The sequence below is a fragment of the Odocoileus virginianus genome, chromosome 34 (genome assembly GCF_023699985.2).
Source record: "Odocoileus virginianus isolate 20LAN1187 ecotype Illinois chromosome 34, Ovbor_1.2, whole genome shotgun sequence".
Taxonomy (NCBI): Eukaryota; Metazoa; Chordata; class Mammalia; order Artiodactyla; family Cervidae; genus Odocoileus; species Odocoileus virginianus.
This window is the reverse complement of record NC_069707.1, coordinates 10127041-10145037: the sequence shown is the minus strand read 5'-3', so window position 1 is coordinate 10145037 and position 17997 is coordinate 10127041. Positions and strand designations below refer to the sequence as shown.

General features: G+C 42.2%; 1 protein-coding gene across 9 annotated transcripts in view; it reads left to right on the top strand.

Annotated features, from left to right (window-relative positions):
- The window catches only part of ARID1B (AT-rich interaction domain 1B), a 412333-nt gene that overhangs the window by 46802 nt on the left and 347534 nt on the right, over positions 1 to 17997 (top strand). For 8 of the 9 annotated variants that reach the window (XM_070461644.1, XM_070461645.1, XM_070461641.1 and 5 more), the window contains exon 2: positions 983 to 1177. The exons of the other annotated variant lie outside the window; for it this stretch is intronic. In XM_070461644.1, coding sequence (XP_070317745.1) covers positions 983 to 1177 — 195 coding nt within the window. The remainder of the gene's footprint in view (positions 1 to 982; positions 1178 to 17997) is intronic. 9 annotated transcript variants of the gene reach the window in all.

Sequence of the window (17997 nt, the reverse complement as noted above, 5' to 3'; positions counted from 1 at the left end):
TGCCCGATGTTTCTCCTGCTTGGGGGTACTCTGTGCCCTGGCCCTCCCCACCTTGAACGTGGCTTCTTCTGTCAACCCTGCTAATCTTCGAACCTTCCTGAGAGACCCTGTGTCCTCCATGTGGCCCACAGTTGGGCCTCAGAGTCTGGCCCACAGTTGGCATCAGCGTGTGGTTCTGGAAGGAAGGAAATATCTGTGGGCCTTTGTAGCACCTGTGAGGGACTTCCCCCGCCACTGCCTCGCTCCTTTGAAGCATCCGGGGCACGAAAGCCCAGGCCGAGGCTCCAGTTCGGCCCTCCTGAGCGGCCCTTGCTCTGAGGCCCGTGGGCTGACTCACCAAGCCAAAAATAAAACTCAGAAGTCCAGTCTTGAACTGGTTATGTTTGGTCAGAGCCTTACTTGCATTGAGAAGGTGGCTTGTGACTCACAGTCTGAGTGCTTATTCATGTCACTAGTGATCTTTGAAAAGTTTTGCCCTAGACATTCTGTGTTATCTGAAATCTGTCCTTTCACTTTCTAATGAGCACTCAGACACATTAATGTTTGATCAAGACTTGCAGACTCAGGTCTAAAATAAGGTAATTGTTCTAAGAATACTTTGAAGTCAGGAAGGGTTCCTAACCACTCACTATACTTTGCTTTTGTTACTGGGAAGCTGAAAGAGCTGGGTGAGGTTAACTATCATGCCCATTTCCTGTGTGCATGGTAGAATTTTAGATGAATGCAAAATCTTTCCATATATTGTTTGTTCCAGATCCCTTTTAATTATTAAAGCCTTGCTAAAAGTTAAAAAATTAAATGTCTTGTATCCACATAGTTTTTTTTTTCCTTAAATGTTTTTCTGGGTTTTGTCAGGTCATTGTTTTTCATATTTTCACAAGTAAGGAGAGTTACATTTTTAATGTGTGTGTTAGCATAATAGACATTTCTGTCTCTGCAATAATGAGGTAATAAGCCTACGTCTTCTTTTACTTCTTCACAGGGCAGCCCAATGGATCCCATGGTGATGAAGAGACCCCAGCTGTATGGCATGGGCAGTAACCCTCATTCTCAGCCACAGCAGAGCAGCCCTTACCCGGGAGGTTCCTACGGCCCCCCAGGCCCACAGCGGTATCCGATCGGCATTCAAGGCCGGCCCCCCGGGGCCATGGGAGGCCTGCAGTACCCCCAGCAGCAGGTTTGTGCTAGGTTTTACTCCACTTCCTCCCGCACTTGCTCCTAGTGTTGTCTTTGTCTTCTCCTGTCTACTGTAGGTTAGTTTTGAGACTAACCTTGAAATGTTGGGAAGCATTTCACGGATTTTCTGCTTTTTAAAAATTTTCATAGTTTCTTGAAATGATCACAGGCACAACTGTTTCCCCATCTCTTTTAAAAGCAGGAAAAGTGAGCTTCTTAGAACAAAGTGGACACAGTTCCTGTTCTATTTGAAAGATTGACCGTGTCATCATTGTGCAGCAAATTGTATAGATCGGAGCCCCGAAGTGAATTTGGCTTTCTAATATTTCTGATGGCAGACAGTGTCAGATTTTGAGCTGTGAATAAACTTCTTAAGGTGAAGTTTTAAGTTATTTAAAGGTTTTTCTCATAAAAATGGCATCAGCTTAAGTTTTCTTTAGTCTGCCCCAAATTATTTTGCTTTTAATTCTTGACGTATTTCTTCTGTAACTTTTGAAACAGATTTCTGTGTTTCTTGTAAGAGAATTTCACGTGTATCACTTCTCTTAGGTTTGATGAGTTTTGTGTTTTTACATAAAACAAGCAAAAAAGACTTTCTGCTCTTAAAAAGAAAAATACTCTCCTTTTTCTCTAGAGTCAAATAGTTGGAGTTACCTTAAATGACCGTCTGTCTACCTTCTGGCAGTAGTAAGCCCTCAGTCTCTTGGACCCTGGAGAGTGTATTCTTGTAATGTTGGCCTGAGGAGATTCAGACTTGTTTCAGGTTTAGTTACTAGAAACACCGAAAAGGCTGATGTGTACGTTCCCACACCAGGCCTTTAATCCAATAGTATACCAGTCTGATGCCCACCTGGGTGTTTTCTTCTTCCCAGATAGGTTATTCCCGAGTGCTACCAGCAGCCTGCTCCAGAGTCTCACAGTTGCTCTCTCTCAGGAAGTTCTTCTCTGCATTTGACCCAAAATCACTGTGGAAAAAACATGGAACTTTGGTTCTCTACAGTGGGTGTATGCTGTATCGTGCTTTCTATGCTCTGCAGCTGTGTCGAAAGGTTCATGAATAAGTTTCATCCTTTTAGAGACTGAAAATTGTCTTTCCTCTTTATCTTAGTTTCTCCTTCGGTGATACTTTTATTTTAAGGCGGTTGTAGGGGAAGATAGAAGCAGTTCAGCCTTTGAATCCCAGGTGTTGGTTCTTTAAGTGGTCTTTGTTCTTGTTAGAAGTACTCACCCCTTGTTTATCAAAGATGGTGTGTGAGTCACTCAGTCGTGTCCGACTCTTTGCGACCCCATGGACTGTAGCCCACCAGGCTCCTCTGTCCATGGAGTTCTCCAGGCAAGAACACTGGAGTGGGTGGCCATTCTCTTCTCCAGGGGATCTTCCCGAACCAGGGATTGAACCCAGGTCTCCTGCACCGCAGGCAGATTCTTTACCGTCTGAGCCACCAGAGATTGGCCACTCAGAATTCTAGCAGTCGCATACTTAATTGTACTTTTAATTTTTTTTAACATTACTCCTTTCTTCTAGTAATACTTTGCCACCTAGAGTAAAACTCTTTAGTTGAGACTGCTAATTATGAGGAGATAATTTGTAAATGATTGAAAAGTCAGGTGAGAGCTGTGATTCCCCCCCCCCCTTTTTTTTTTAAAGTTTTAAAGCTAATTTCCCCATAGATGAGGGGAAGAAGGCCCAGGTAGGCAGCTGCTCCGGTCCTGATCACCAGCTGGGTTCGTTTGGGGCCGACAGTTGTGTGTGGGACTCTGGCCACAGGGGGCGAGCCGGGGCGGCGGGGCGGCGGGGCGGCGGGGCAGCAGGGGACTGGAGGCCGCCCCCCTCTTCTTACACCTTCCTTTCTGCCGTGTTTCCCCGAAGGGAAATTTGGAGAATCGTTTCAAAAGGAGCTCTTCATGGCAAGCTGCTGGATGAACGTTCTCCTCTGAATGAGTTAAAGTCTTTTTTTTTTGATTAATTAATTAATTTTAATTGGAGGATACTTACTTTACAGTATTCCAATGGTTTTTGTCATATAGCAACACGAATCCGCCACAGGTATGCATGCATCCCCTCCATCCTGAACCCCCCCCCCAATCCCTCCCCACCTTTCCCTCCATTCCCTCCAGGTTGTCACAGAGACTGGCTTTGGGTGCCCTGTGTCATACGTCAAACTTGCACTGGTTCTTCTACATATGGTAACGCGTATGTCTCTGCTGCTCTCTCGCATCATCCCGCCCTCTCCTTCTCCCACTCAGTCCAAAAGTCTGTTCGGCGTGTAGGCTCATCGGTACCATCTTTCTAGATTCCATATATATGTATTAATACACGGTATTTGTCTTTCTCTTTCTTGAATGAGTTAAAGTCTTGTTAGAAGTTTAAGACATTGGCTTATTTTGCAGTCCCAGAGTGGGAGTCTAACATTCTTCACAAGTGTGAAGAATGATTACCTGGGAATATTTTTTTCATTGTTTTCTTCCCACATACATAAGGCTAAAAGTGGAGGACGTACACAGTTACGTAGAATAACTGCAGTTTTCTTTGCCTTTTTGTTTTATTTAATCCCCTCGGATCTTACATACTTTCTAAATCCAGTAACTCCTGGATTTATTTGAAGGGACAAATTGATAAAAGATTACTCACCAATGTTTTAGCAAATTTTTAATTATGATTTTAGATTAGGTATTTTACTGCTAACCAAAAAAAAAGCCTAATTCTGTTTAAGCACAGCTCTTTCTGTAATGAAAGGAAAATAGGGTATCTAGTAAGAAACTGAATGCCCTGGCTATCAAACTTCCATATTTGGGAGTTAATCATAATCAAAAATTCTAAATAATCTGTATTGCTCTTTTACTTTTTCACTTATAGTATAGCCTTGAAATGACATATCTTATTTTGAAATCTAAAAGGCTAAAAAGAACTGCTAATGCATTTTTGAGTGTGTGTAACATTTTAAAGGGGAGTCATACAGCATAATACCAAGTTTATGTGATTAGGTAGGTGTAGGTTAATTAATCGCTTTGGAAAGGAAAAAAAAAACGGTGCAGGTTTTGGTGAAGGTTATTAGAGTACGTTTATTTTGTTAGCTTTAGTCTGTGTTTGGTGAGGAATTTTCAGTGAGTTGCTTTATTCACAAATTTTGGATAATTATAAATTTGTTCTGCAAACAAGGTCCTGGCACAGTGATTGGCTGCTGGTCCTTTCCGTCTTCTCTTAGGCTAAGGCAATTGGCCAAGGATTGTTGTGGTCATGACTGCTGGTGTTCCTCTGGGAAAAAGTTGGAAGATAATGATGACATTGAGTTTTTATTGAGTGGACATCACCACCTAGGCATGACTTTACTTTGGACGACCTCCAAAGCTTTCTGTGCTTGGTTTGTGAACCTCTAATGAGCTGAATCCAGTTCATTTAATATTGCTCATATACTTCTGCAAAGGATTAAAATGCAGGAATTCAAGTTTGTAAATTGAGTAAATTGAGTTGCCCACTTACCAGCTGAGTGGTAAGTTGTCTTTGGCTCAGGGGTCACAGTTTTGATTCCTGGCTGGCATTCTATTCCTGTGATAGGAATTTTAAATGAGTATGTGTTCGAAAGAACCACAGTGCATATATGAAATTTAACATGCTGAGTATCACTGCTTACTTTTTATCTCTGAGAGTCAGGGGGAACTGGCCACTGACTGTTTGATTTTAGTATTAACCTAGTGATTCTTGATTTGTATGGTGATAATTTTATTTTTGAAATATACTCATGACTGGGTCTTTGAAGCATGACGTGATAATAGTACATCATTTTGGTGTTTATTAACTGGAACTAGACTTGTGGTCTTTCACTTGCTGATTCTCTCACATCATCAGGCAAATACATGGCTAAACAGATTAGTTTTGCACGGTGCCCTGGAAACTAGTCTACTTGGGTTTTTATTGAGCTGAGAGGGGAAATGAATTTTCTATGCCTCTGTGAAGAATGTTCTGCCTCTAGGCTCCTGGAATTCAAACCTGGGGATGGTTAACAGAAGTACACTGGTTGATTTCATCTAATACAGAGCTACATAGAGGATATATAATCTGTAAGGCTGCTAGAATCTGCTTCTGTTTTTTTAAACTTAGACACCAGTGTGTCCTTTGCGGGATCAGGGATGTGGGTAAGCAAATGTTTTATTTCATTTTTATTGTCCTTTGTGATTGTAAATGTATACATAGGCCTATGCTGACTTGCTCTAAAAAAGATTTTTCATAGAAATAGCACCAAGAAGAAATAGGTTACAGAAGCAAAGTTATATTTATTTGTGTCAAGTGGATTTCAGTGATGTTGTCTGAGATTTTTCGTGAGTTATCAAGGGTTAATTGAATTGATATTTTAAGGCTGTGTCTTGTTGCAGATGTTTGGATAACCTGATACATGTTGGAATTACAACACCAACCCTGGAGTTATAAAGCAGGGAAAGAGAAGAGGGCAGGGTGAGCGCCTTTGTGATGGAAACATGACTGTTAGTTTTTAAACACACGTGTGTATTGTGAAGGCCTTTACAACAGCAGCGATATGGAGCAGAATGATTGCTCCATGCCATGGCAGATACCATGTCAAAATTAAATAGGATTAGTTATTTTTGTTAAGGTGACCCATCTGCACTTACCACTTTCAATCTAAATAACAACTGAATTTAAAACTGAAGTTGTTTTGAAAAAGACTTTAAAAATGAATAGATGTTTTAATTTGTGTCTTTATCTTCTACACCCTCTGGATATGTATTTTGCTATGTGCTTGTGGAGTGAAACATTTATTTCAGAACATAAGCATTTTATTTGGTATCATCCTAACAGCCAAAACACTTCTTCCAGTGCAAATGTTTATTTTGGCAGCAGATGTTTCTAAAAGGAGACAAACATTACAATTGTTTGGCTAAAATAAATGTTTTCTTTGGGGTTATTAAGGAGCCAAGTGAGTTCTAGGATTCCCACCTGTGTTACTTTGTATTGTCAGTCTATTCTGGGAAAAAAATTGCTTATTAAAATGTAGTTAAAATCAACATATATATGGAATTTAGAAAGATGGTAACGATAACCCTATATGCAAAACAGAAAAAAGAGACTCAGATGTATAGCACAGACTTGTGGACTCTGTGGGAGAAGGCGAGGGTGGGATGTTTCAAGAGAACAGCATCGAAACATGTATATTATCTAGGGTGAAACAGATCACCAGCCCAGGTTGGGTGCATGAGACAAGTGCTCGGGCCTGGTGCACTGGGATGACCCAGAGGGATCGGGTGGAGAGGGAGGTGGGAGGGGGGACCGGGATGGGGAATACATGTAAATCCATGGCTAATTCATTTCAATGTATGACGAAAACCACAATGTTGTAAAGTAATTAGCCTCCAACTAATAAAAATAAATGGGGAAAAAAAAAGTATCAAAAAATGTAGTTAAAATCAAAACATACTTTTAACTATATTTAAAAAAAATACAGTTTGATATAGTTTAAACAATGTTTCTGAGAAGTCAGGAAGAATGGAGTGATGAGGACTGGTAAAATTCTTTAAAACTCCAGTTTTCTGACATGAAATGTTCATTTATACTTAGTCTCTGAATCCTAAGCATGAATTCAGTGCACCCCGTCACTTAAGCCATGTCCGACTCCTTGCAGCCCTATGGACTCTAGTCAGGGCTTCATTTTGTTTTTCTCTCTGAAGAGCTTAGACCTCCTATGTAAGGAGCATAATAGGGTGTGATAGGATGAGAAAGGAAGGCTTGACAGTGAAGTAAATGAAGGCTTAACATAATGGAGAGGGATGGGTGCCTAGTGTCTATTTTACATTCAGAGTCCTAATTTTTTTTGATAGTTCATGTACAGAGACACCTACCTGGACTAAATTATACTGTAGTGTAGTCGCTGAGTCCTGTCCGACTCTTTGCAGACACCATGGACTGTAGCCCACCAGGCTCCTCTGTCCATGAGATTTCCCAGGCAAGAATACTGGAGTGGGTTGCATTTCCTTCTCCAGGGATCTTCTCTACCCAGAGATAGAACCTGTGTCTCCTGCATTGGCAGGTGGATTCTTTACTGCTGAGCTATCAGAGAAGTCCCAAGTGACCCACAGATTAATGTAATTTCTATAAAAATCCCACAAGATGTTTTTAAAATATAGACAAGCACATGATAAAATTTATACAGAAAACCAAAGGAAAAATGGACATGGGAAGCTAAATCATTTTTAGAAAGTATAAAGAAGATAGAATTACATATATTAAACATGTATTTTACATGTGTAGATATATACACATATAAACACACACCAATAGAAGAAGGTAAACTTTTGGGCTAGTAAAATAGTGAATGCTTTGAGATTTCTTTTGCTCTATTACTCACAGCATTTTTATATATGCATGTTTTGTACTAAGAGACTTGGAGCCAAGCTGTTTTGCTTGTACACCTGAAATGTTTGGAACTCTTTCAGTGGATTGCAGATTTATATAAATAATGGCCTTTTGTTGGCCACATTTTGTCTTGATTTCCTCACTTGTTCTTCATCAGTGAATATGAAGGTATTTAAAGTTTACTAGCAAATACATTTACATCTCACATTTCTGCTTCCGAGGAGATAGCAGATGCTACTGTCTCTGATGCCAAAGTTCCCTGTAGATGGAGTTTTGTACCAAGAAAATATTTTTGAAAAGATCTGTAGGTATGGTAATTTTTATTTGTGCTTTAAAATTTAAATTTCTGGACTATATGGTTTTAGTTACTTCTTACATTGTAGTTGAATTTCAACATCGTCTAAAGCATTCAGTGTGACATTTTTAACAGGTACGTAAAAGAGATCACATTTTGTTGTTCATTTGCTAAGTCATGTCTGACTCTTTGCAACCCCATGGACTGCAGCATGCTTTGGTTAAATATAAAGTTTTAAATCTTTAGCTTTTTTCCTTAAAAATGAGGAAAGACCCGGTTTTATGCTTGAAAGTTTAATGAGAAAATAGGATTTCTCTTATAGTTTGGAAAGCTACTTTTATATTAGGAAGTTTATACTGATATATATATATATATTTTAAGCAGATGTTTATATTGTTCTAGAGATGCTAAAGGTTCTATAGGTGTATAGTGCCTATTCTCTGCTGGTAGCTTATACCATTTTGTTATTTACATATGAGTCTATTGTTACATATCGACTTTAAACCTAAAATATCTGCTAAGCTTCTCTATTATACTTCTAGTTTTAGTTGTAAATCTCAAGTATATGTTTTAGGTAGCATTATAATTACTTGAATATATTCTACATAAATTTCGTTTATTTGCTTTCATCAAAGAAACAAGTATGATATTTCTGTGAAAATTTAAACAGTTCAGCTAGCACTAACAGTTGATAGCAGTAAAATCAGCCAACCACGTTCTTTCACTGTTCCCTGAAAAACAAACAGTAGCAACAGAAACCCCAGAAGATAAATTGAAAGTTAAACTCTGTGGCACAGCCTAGGCCATTGGTTCTCAACCACTGTCCTACAGTACAAGAATTATACACCACTGAGTGAGCACGCGTGTGCACATATGCACCCAACCCTCCCACCCCCCATTTAAAACCTCTCAGGATGTATGCCCATATCAGTTGCAGCTGAATATAAGCGCTTCCTCCTTTCCTGGTTTTCTGAGCTCCACAGGTGACTCCCCTGTGCAGCTGAGGTGAACAACCAGGTATCAGACAGAGACCCCAAAGCAGCTTCCTGACCTGCAACCATATTTGATGGGTGCTCCTTCTCGAGTCCTCCTCGTGAGTCAGAGACTCGCCACTGCTGAAAGGGATAAAGAACCAGGAGTTGGGACAGTCGATGAAATGCTCCATCTGTGTGCAGTATTGGAAAAATCTGTATCTCAACTCACTCTGCTCATCTGCTAAGTGGTTCTGACTATAAGATCTCCCAGCTTGGATTTTCCTTTTAAAATAATCATAAGTTAATGTCTTTTTGTTTTAGTTTTGGATTTTGGAGTCTTGTCATTTCAGATAGTCTTCTAAAATTTATGGGTTGATACTTGACAGGTTGTATTAATACAACTACTAATGCAAATTCTTTAAAATTCTTAAGAAAGTTATATCTTCAAAGATTAACAAATTGTTGTAATCAGTACAGTAAATTATTTTCTAACTATTTTTAAAATGAAAAATTTCTCAGTGAATACCTGATGTGTGTTAGACATGTAAATTTTTTTTTTAATATGTAGAAAATCTTAAGATTGAGATACTTGCTTTACTTGGAACCACAAAAAGAAACAAAGAGAGAGCCAGTAATTACTTACACATTTTACACATTATAACTTTCTAAGTAGTTCTGAAAAGAGTATATACTGTACAACATTGGGATAAACTGTAGCAGTGAATTCTAAATAGAAATAATAAGTGTTAAAAGGTTTGTTCTCTGCCATCCCTTTAACTTCTCTTTAACCTCCACGAAGAAGAGTTGGATGGCTTTGTTTTTTTTAAAGCAGGTTTTTTTCAAAGCAGGTTTTTTTCATAAGGGTAAAAGAAGTCTTTTAAGCCCCAGGAAGAAAGTGAAATTCTTCCTGGTAAAAGAGTTGTTTATGGCAGTGTGATTATTTTTATATGCAGCACATTTATTAAGGCCATTTGCCCTTAGAGTTTTGAAACATCTGTAAAAGTTAAAACTGTAGTTGTGAATGGAACTAGAAAAAGACGTTAGTAGAAAGAGAGAAGAGAAGAAGGATTGGTGGGGGTGTGGAGGGAAGAGGGGAGTCAGAGAAGGAGCAGGAAGCTGCAGGAGTCTTGATTCTCTCAGGGAGGCCGTGGACGCCTCACTAGCTTGGGGGACCTTGCTCCGTCCAGGTTTCTCTGACCTCAAGCGGAACTCTCTGCGTGAGCCAGCTGTTAGAAAGTTCCTGGACACTCTGGAGCTGGGGTTTGAGTGTGGTTAGTGTGTACATATAACATGAACATCCCTTGCCTACTAATAAAGCCCTAAACTCAAACTCCATAACAGTCTACAGTAGCAGGCGTTACCCAGCTCCCCATTTCCCAGATACTTTTTTGGTAGGGGGAAGAAAAAAATCGAGAAAACAAATTGCCCCAAAGATTGAGCCAATTTGGTCTCCCTTTATTGGTATTAAATCATTAAAAGAATACTTAAAACAACTACCAAACACATCAGTATAATTGGCTCTTCACGGTTAGTCAAAGGTACCACCTTTGTTCTAAGAAACATCAAACATTCAGAACCTCAAAGTAAGATGAGTAGCAATAGCAAAAAAAAAAAAAAAAAAATTGGAATTAAAATGCAAAACATCTATCAATGCTGAGGTAATTAAGGTTTACTTAATGGCCCTGAGACTGAAAAAAAGTCTAGTTCTGCCTGGATGGTTGTAGGAGCTGGTCCCAAGGAGGACTGGGGAGTGTCTGCTGGGAAGGGAACATCAATTTGAGACTGAGAAGAGACCACCAAGCAGAGAGTTCCCAGCACTGAAAGTAAAGAGTTCCTTTCTCCTGATTTTATCACCGTCATTGCTGCCAGAGAGAACTGAAGAAGAGAGAAGGGTCAGAACAGCTGCTGGTCTGTGGGCCTCAGAATACTTCCAGAAAACAGTCAGCCAGGAGGGAAACTTCCCTTCCCTTTCATTACTCTGCTACTTTGAAATTTCCAATAAGATTTTGAGATATCCCAATAATCTGCATATTTGCATCTTTGGAGGTTCTTCCCAGCATTCTGGGCTTCATAAAGAAACATGACTTCCCTTCTCTGCTTCCTACCTGTATATCCCTTGCCACTGGTCAGCATCTCAGAGAGGAGAAGATCTCATTCCCTGGTAGGTGGCCAGATTTTGGTGGTTGGGGAGGTGAGGAAAGACCAGAATTCCCTTCCACATGCACTGGGCTGCCGGAGAGCTCCCTTCCGTTTACGCTGTTGGCTCTGACTGAGCTCTCCCCCATTCCTCTTCCTTGCTGGCTTCAGAAATAAAGGGAGGAAGGAGGGGTAACGTGTGACATCACTGGCCCTGTCTTCACGACATCAGGTGTATCTCAGCATGGAAGTCTGAGAATGGCAGGTAGAGGATGTTTTACTCACGTGTGCAGCAGGTCACAGAGTGAGAAAGTACAGAATGAGCAGTGAAGCAGAGGCATCTGGGGGGTGTTCAGTTCTGATGCTGCTGCCCAGAGCTGCAGAAGTGGGGCAGCCGGCAGCATCCAAGTCAAACCGGCTGTGGTCAGTCCATCTGGCCGAGTTTAAGTTCTCTGGGGGCATCCTAGCTGCAAAGGAGGCTGTGGGTTTGAGTTCTGAATTCAAAACTTGGGGGCAGAGCTTTTGGTGGTGAAATCTTTGTGGAGAACACTTGACAGTTCCAAAGGTTCTCCTGTGTAAAAAATACCCGCTCCCCCTCCTCCTACAGTCTTCCTGAGTCAATAAATGGCAGCTTCGTGCTTCTGCTTCGCTTGCCCAGACCAAAACTTCACAGTCATCCTCTCTTCCTCAGCCTTTCAATCTGTTAAATAATCCCACTGCCCTTTCTTTTTAAAATAGATCCAGGAACTGAGCACTTCTCCCAGTCAAAACCTCGAGGGCTCCCTTCCTGGCCAAACCCCATCTCCCGTCGGGATTATCACAGTAGACTCCAGAATGGTCCATTTAGAGGGTGCACTTGGCCTTGCCTTTGTGACTCCCCTCTTCCCTCAGGGTGCCCGAGGCTGCACGCCTACCCGCAACCCCTCGAAACTCCAAACCCTGTCCTTCGGCTATGTCTTTGTGTTGCTTCTTCCTTTGGCCTGTTCTTTTTTGTAAATCACGCTATTTCAAGCTTTCTGTTCAAAGGCACGTTAATTTGAGATGCCCTCTCGGACTTACTCCAGTGAAAGCACACACTCCTCCCATCAGGCCGCTCCTCCTCCTCCCTGGTGCTCACCGAGCCGCCCCCCCCCCCCCCCCCCATGGTGCTCACGGCACTGGGGCGCTCCTCCCCCTCGATGGTGCTCACTGCCCCTGGGCGCTGCTCCCCCTTGGTGGTGCTCCTCCCTGTCCGTGGTGCTCACCTAGCCGGGGCCCTGCTCCCCCTCCGTGGTCTCACGGCGACGGTCCTCCTCCCCCTCCGTGGTGCTTACTGAGCCGGGGTACTCCTCCCTCTCCGTGGTGCTCACCAGCGAGCGTGGCTGCCCTCGTCAGGACAGAATCTCCGGATGGCAGGGGCGGGGTTTTGCCCGGCTGTAGCCCATCGTCTTCCCCAGTGATTCAGTGATGGGAAAAGCCCTGCCTGCCAATGCAGGAGACATGGGTTCGATCCTGGGTCAGGAGGATCCCCTGGAGAAGGAAATGGCAACCCACTCCAGTATTCTTGCCTGGGAAATCCCATGGGCAGAGGTGCACTGCAGTCCGCGGGGTCACACAGAGCCAGACACGACTGAGCGACTGCACAACAGCCAGCCCATCGTCTAGAGCAGTTCATGGCACTTCACAAACATTTCCAAACCCCTGGAGGGAAGAATTTGCAGAATTGTAGTAGGCTCTGGCCAGTGAAGACCGTGGACCCCAGTGCCGAGAGGTGCACGCGAGGTTAGCAGCGCATCTGCCCCCTGAGCCCGGCCGGGGGCGGGGCGCGGCGCCGCCTCCCTCGTGTCCACCTGGGTCGGAAGCCCGCCGCCAGCCTCGGAGCTGTCCTTTTAAACCTGCTTTTTAGACCTCAGAGGAGGTTCCAGAGGCTGGTGTCCTGCTCTTGCTTACTACACTGTATGTAGTGCGGGGTCTGCCCTCCTCTGGCTGGTGCGCGCCCCGTGGACTGGGGTGGAGACCGCTGCTCCCTGACTGCGGGCGGGGTGCCGCCCTTCTGGATTCCGGGGTGCTGAGTGTGCTGCTCCAGCAGGGGCAGGCAAGCCGAGATTGCCGCTCAGAGCCAGGGTGGTGCAGGTGTGATGTGAGCTCAGCTCTTCCCCCTAACCCTGCTCATCTGACAGGGCTTATTGAAGGATACCCCCCCCCCCCCCCCCCCCAATAGTTAGGATGTCGTTTATAGAAAACAGACGTTTTCCGGTAGGGATTTACTGCGCCGCCGGAGGGAAGAGAATTCCTTTCCAGTGGAGGCAGAACTCTGCCCTGGATGGTGGAAGTACGGGGGTTGCGAAGTGGTGGGGGGAACATTTTACATCCACGCTTAGATGGGATTTGTGTAAAAGTCAGTGTTTATTCCTGGAAAAAAAGCCTTAACTGTGACATTTTAGTTTCCCTAAGTGGAATTGATAAAAGTTGAACTCACTATTCTTAGTAGACATGCTTTAAAGGGCCAGAGCAGTTTTCTCAGAAGCTTAGCTTTCAGAAAGGCTGTCTTGTCCACAGAGATTTAGAACTGCAGCCTGTACACCCACCCTGCACTGTGGCTTGTTCCAGGAAGCAGGAGGTCCTGGCTGCACATAGAATGCAAGTACACCTCGGAGTAAAGAAAGGTGATATAGATGGAATTAAAAAAAAATCATTGCCATGCGGTTTATTCTAGTTGAGGATGTATACTAGGTAAGAACATTTTCACTTTTAAGGAAGGTCAGGGATTACTGGTCTCCCCCCGCCCCCAATTAGCATCGTCATCTTCCTGGGCCCATTTTGCTATTATCATCATGGGAGATGGTCACGAGGTGACAAATAGCAATTGTGGTGCAGTTATTATACTAAATATCTTTGCATTCTTGTTGTTCATTCGCTCAGTCGTGTCTGACTCTGCAACCCCATGGACTGCAGCACACCAGGCTTCCCTGTCCTTCACCATCTCTTGGAACTTGCTCAAACTCATGTTCGTTGACATGGTTTAATTCTTGGCCATGCTTCTATTTATCTCCATTTAAAAATTGCTATTAATAACAATAGCTTGGCATTCTCAGGTGGCGCTAGTGGTAAAGAACCGGCCTGCTAATGCACGTGAGGTAGGAGATGTGGCTTCAATCCCTGGGCTGGGAAGATCACCTGGAGGAGTGCATAGCAACCCACTCCAGTATTCTCATCTGGAGAATCCCATGCACAGAGGAGCCTGGCGGGCTGCAGTTCATAGGGTCGCAAAGAGTCGGACACAACTGAAGCTACTTAGCATGCAACATTTGTTAGGGCTGGTTCTCTGTCAGGCACTAGTTTTCTTGCTTCACATACATTAACTCAGTCCTCATGATGGCCTTTCAAGGTAGATGTTAGGATCCTCAGTTTATAGGTGAGGAAACAGAGGTCAGAGAGAGGTTTCATTCATCAGGTTCAAATTGAGGTGCCTATTAAGCGGTACAGCACGGACCTCAGATTCTTGGCTCTTGAACTCTGGGCCCGTGCTGGTGCTGCATTTTATGATACTGGTGAAACTGGAATGGTTCTCATCACTGAGACTAGGGTTCATTTGAGTTCTTGAATAATAAGACATTATAGTTAAGGTAGCTTCCTTTGACATTGCATATTAGTTTCATGGAGTGTCCTTTGTGAGTTTTATCAAGTTGAAAACTGAATGTTACCTACCATGTCTATCACACTTAGAATTTTTGTTTTTTAATTGAGATCAAATTCACATAACATAAAATTAACTGTTAAGTGTACCATTCGGTGACAGTCAGTACATTCACACCATCACCTTCCTCTAGTTCCAGAATGTCTCTGTCATTGCTACAAGACCCCCTGTACCCATTCAGTGTCACCCGAGTTCCTCCTCTTCCTCGGTCCTCTCCCCATGACAGCCACTACCTTGCTTTCTGTCTCTGGATTTACCTGTTCTGACTATGTCATGTAAATGGAAGAATGCAATAAGGATCCTTCTCTGTCTGAGTGCTTTCAGGGTTCATCCCAGCGGTAGCGGGTACTGGTGCTTCAGTCCTTTTTTTGTCTGAATGTTACTCCACTATGTGGGTAATACCACATTTTATTTATCCATTCATCTGTTGATGGACATTGGGTCATTTCCACTTTTTTGCTATTGTGTATAGTGCTATTATCAACATTTGTATACAAGTATTTATTTGAATGCTTCTTTTCAATTCTTTTGGGTATATACCCAGGAGAAGAATTGCTAAGCCATATGGTAATTGTATGTTAAACTCTTTTAAGGAGCTGCCAAACTGTTTTCACAGCAGTTGTACCATTTTACATTAGAATTGCAGGACTTTAGCCCTGATCTGTTTCTGAGGCCAGAGTGTCTTACCAGACCCTCTCCATATATCACACAATTCCCATCAAATCTATGAGGGAGGTAAAACTACTTACCTTGCCTGTGGGGAGACAAGAGTGGTTAGGTAGCTTGCCTGAGGTCATACAAGCATTAGTTGAGAATTCTGCTTTTCCTAATTTAGATAGGTGACCTTAAAGACCACCTAGCCCAGGGTGTCTCTGTGTTCCACTAGTGTTAGGCAAGATCATTTTGGGAGGCATGTATATACAGCATTCAGTAACCCTGGATTGTATAATAAGAATTCTCTTGTCCATATTGTCTTTCTTTTGAACTGAGATGTGTTGTAACACCGTTCCCAAACTTCATGGCTCCCCCTTCCCTTTCTTCATTTTCTAAAGAATAGGCCTCAGTCTAAAAGCCTTGGACAGGCATCAGTATCCGATTAGAAAGTAATCAAAGTGTATCGTCTTTATAATACTTAGTTTTGTGATCTCCTGTTTATGACAAATAATACTGGTTTTCTATTTATGGTAGTAAACACAAAGTGTTCTTTTAAAATAACTTGAATTAAAGTGATTACTGAAAAAGCTCAGCTCATGCTATAAGTTGAGTTTACACACGTACAGGTTAGCTCAGCGTACACACGTTGAATGTCTTCCATGTGCTCTGTGCTGTACTCGGCACTGGGGAATATACAGATGACCATATTCAGGTGTTGTTCCTGAGACGCTCTGCAGGGAGCTAAGTTGAGCAGTGTGTAGTGAATGCAGGTACTGATGTTTAACCCCGGCACTATGGCAACAAGGAGAGCACACTGGGGCATCACTGGGTGGGGACAGGAAGGGGGACGTGGGCATAGTGTTAGACTATAGGTGTGAGTACAGACTGATATAATTATAACAGGTCCCTGCATATGTGCTCAGTCATGCCCTACCCTTTGTAACCCCGTGCACTGCAGCCCACCAGGCTCCTCTGTCCATGGAATTGTCCAGGCAAGAATACTGGAGTGGGTTGCTACTTCCTTCTCCAGGGGATCTTCCCGACTCATGGATCGAACCCTAGTCTCCTTGTCTCCTGCATTGGCAGGTGGATTCTTCACCACTGTGCCATCTGGGAAGCCCATAAGAGGTCCCCACTGGATTTTTAAAATTGGTCTTTTGGATTCAGATAAATGTCATTATCTCATATACATGCTCATTAGTTTTCTTTTTTTTTTCTTTTTTTGATTTATGAATTAAGAGAATATTATCAAGATCCTTAATGGTTTGTTCACTTAATGTCACCAGACATCTATTGGTAACTGTAGGGAAACTCAAGATGCTCAAGGAAAGCCATGTGTAGGTACTTAGACAAATGTGTGCTGAGTAAATGTAGATTTGGGTAACATGCTCCAGGAACGCTAAAGCTGCATGGGGGAGGGGAGAGGACTTCCTGGAGTAGGTGCATTAGACCTGGACATGGGAGGAGGAGTTCGCTGGGTCTGGAAGAGGAAAGCAGGGGTGCTTCTCAGTTCAGTTAGGCTTTAAATGATCTTCTAGTGAAATTTACAGATTTTTTTCCACATTTTAAGTTTAAGTACAAGCATAGATTCTAACTTTTATTTTTTCTTTTCATGCTCCCAAATTTTCCTTTCATCTTTGCGCATCTTGGTACCTTGATGGATCAGTTTAGAAAGTACCAGGGCTCCTGCATGCAGGCTGGCTGGATCTTGTTTGATTTTTAAGGGGAGAAACTGTCTCTCCATGGTTAGGCTTCCAAAATGGAGAAGATTATTAAAATAAATGTCTCAAGAGGGGATGGAAACATAGAATTGTTTTAATAAGTAGACCTTTTAAAAATGGCCTATGATTTCTATTGACCTTATTTTTTTATGCCTCAGAGATTATGCGAAACTGCATCTGTATCATCCAGTTAATGCCTCTGTGGCAGTTTGTGCTCAAATAGTGAATATTCACCTGTGCAGTCTACACTGCAGATGAATTTTGCTTTTAGAATAGGAACCTGCCAAAAATCTCAAGTAGTATTCAGATAATATAATTAGTACTCCAAACTTTAATTCTGGTGTGTTTAACTAGGTAAACGATGATATGGAAATATATAAAGAAGCTAAGTTTTGAATAAAAACTTAAGTATTGTTTATTTTCTTCCTTAAATGAGTTTACTAGTTGACTTTCATGTTCGTCTCTGACCTCTGCTTTATAAATAGGAGTGTAAAAAACTGCATCTCTCATCAGTTTTTCTGATTATTGTCAATTTTATCTGTTATTATTGGACACGACCGAGTGACTAACACATTGTCCTAATAACATATTAATAGATAGCGTATCTTTTCTTGTTTTTTTAATTACTGTTTTTATTAGTATTCATTGCATTGTTTTTATATTAATGACAAGACTGGCCTTAAATGATTATTAAAAATTAGTTACATGGAAATCCAGAGCAACATATGAATTAAATCAGATGATTCTTTTCAAGGTAAAGAGGGAAGGGATGACTTACCTTGCTTATATTACCTTCCTTACACTTCTAGTGTGAAAATCCTAGTGAACCCCAGGGGCTCATCTGCCATTTGGAAACCTCAATGTGAACTTAGGTCTTGGCTTCTTTGCCGGATATGCACGTTTCAAACACTCCTACAGATAACATATGGTTGTCATAGCCAGCAAATTGTTTATAAAGATTATATTAAGAAGGAAATCAGTGTCAGTGTCAGCTTTTGTAA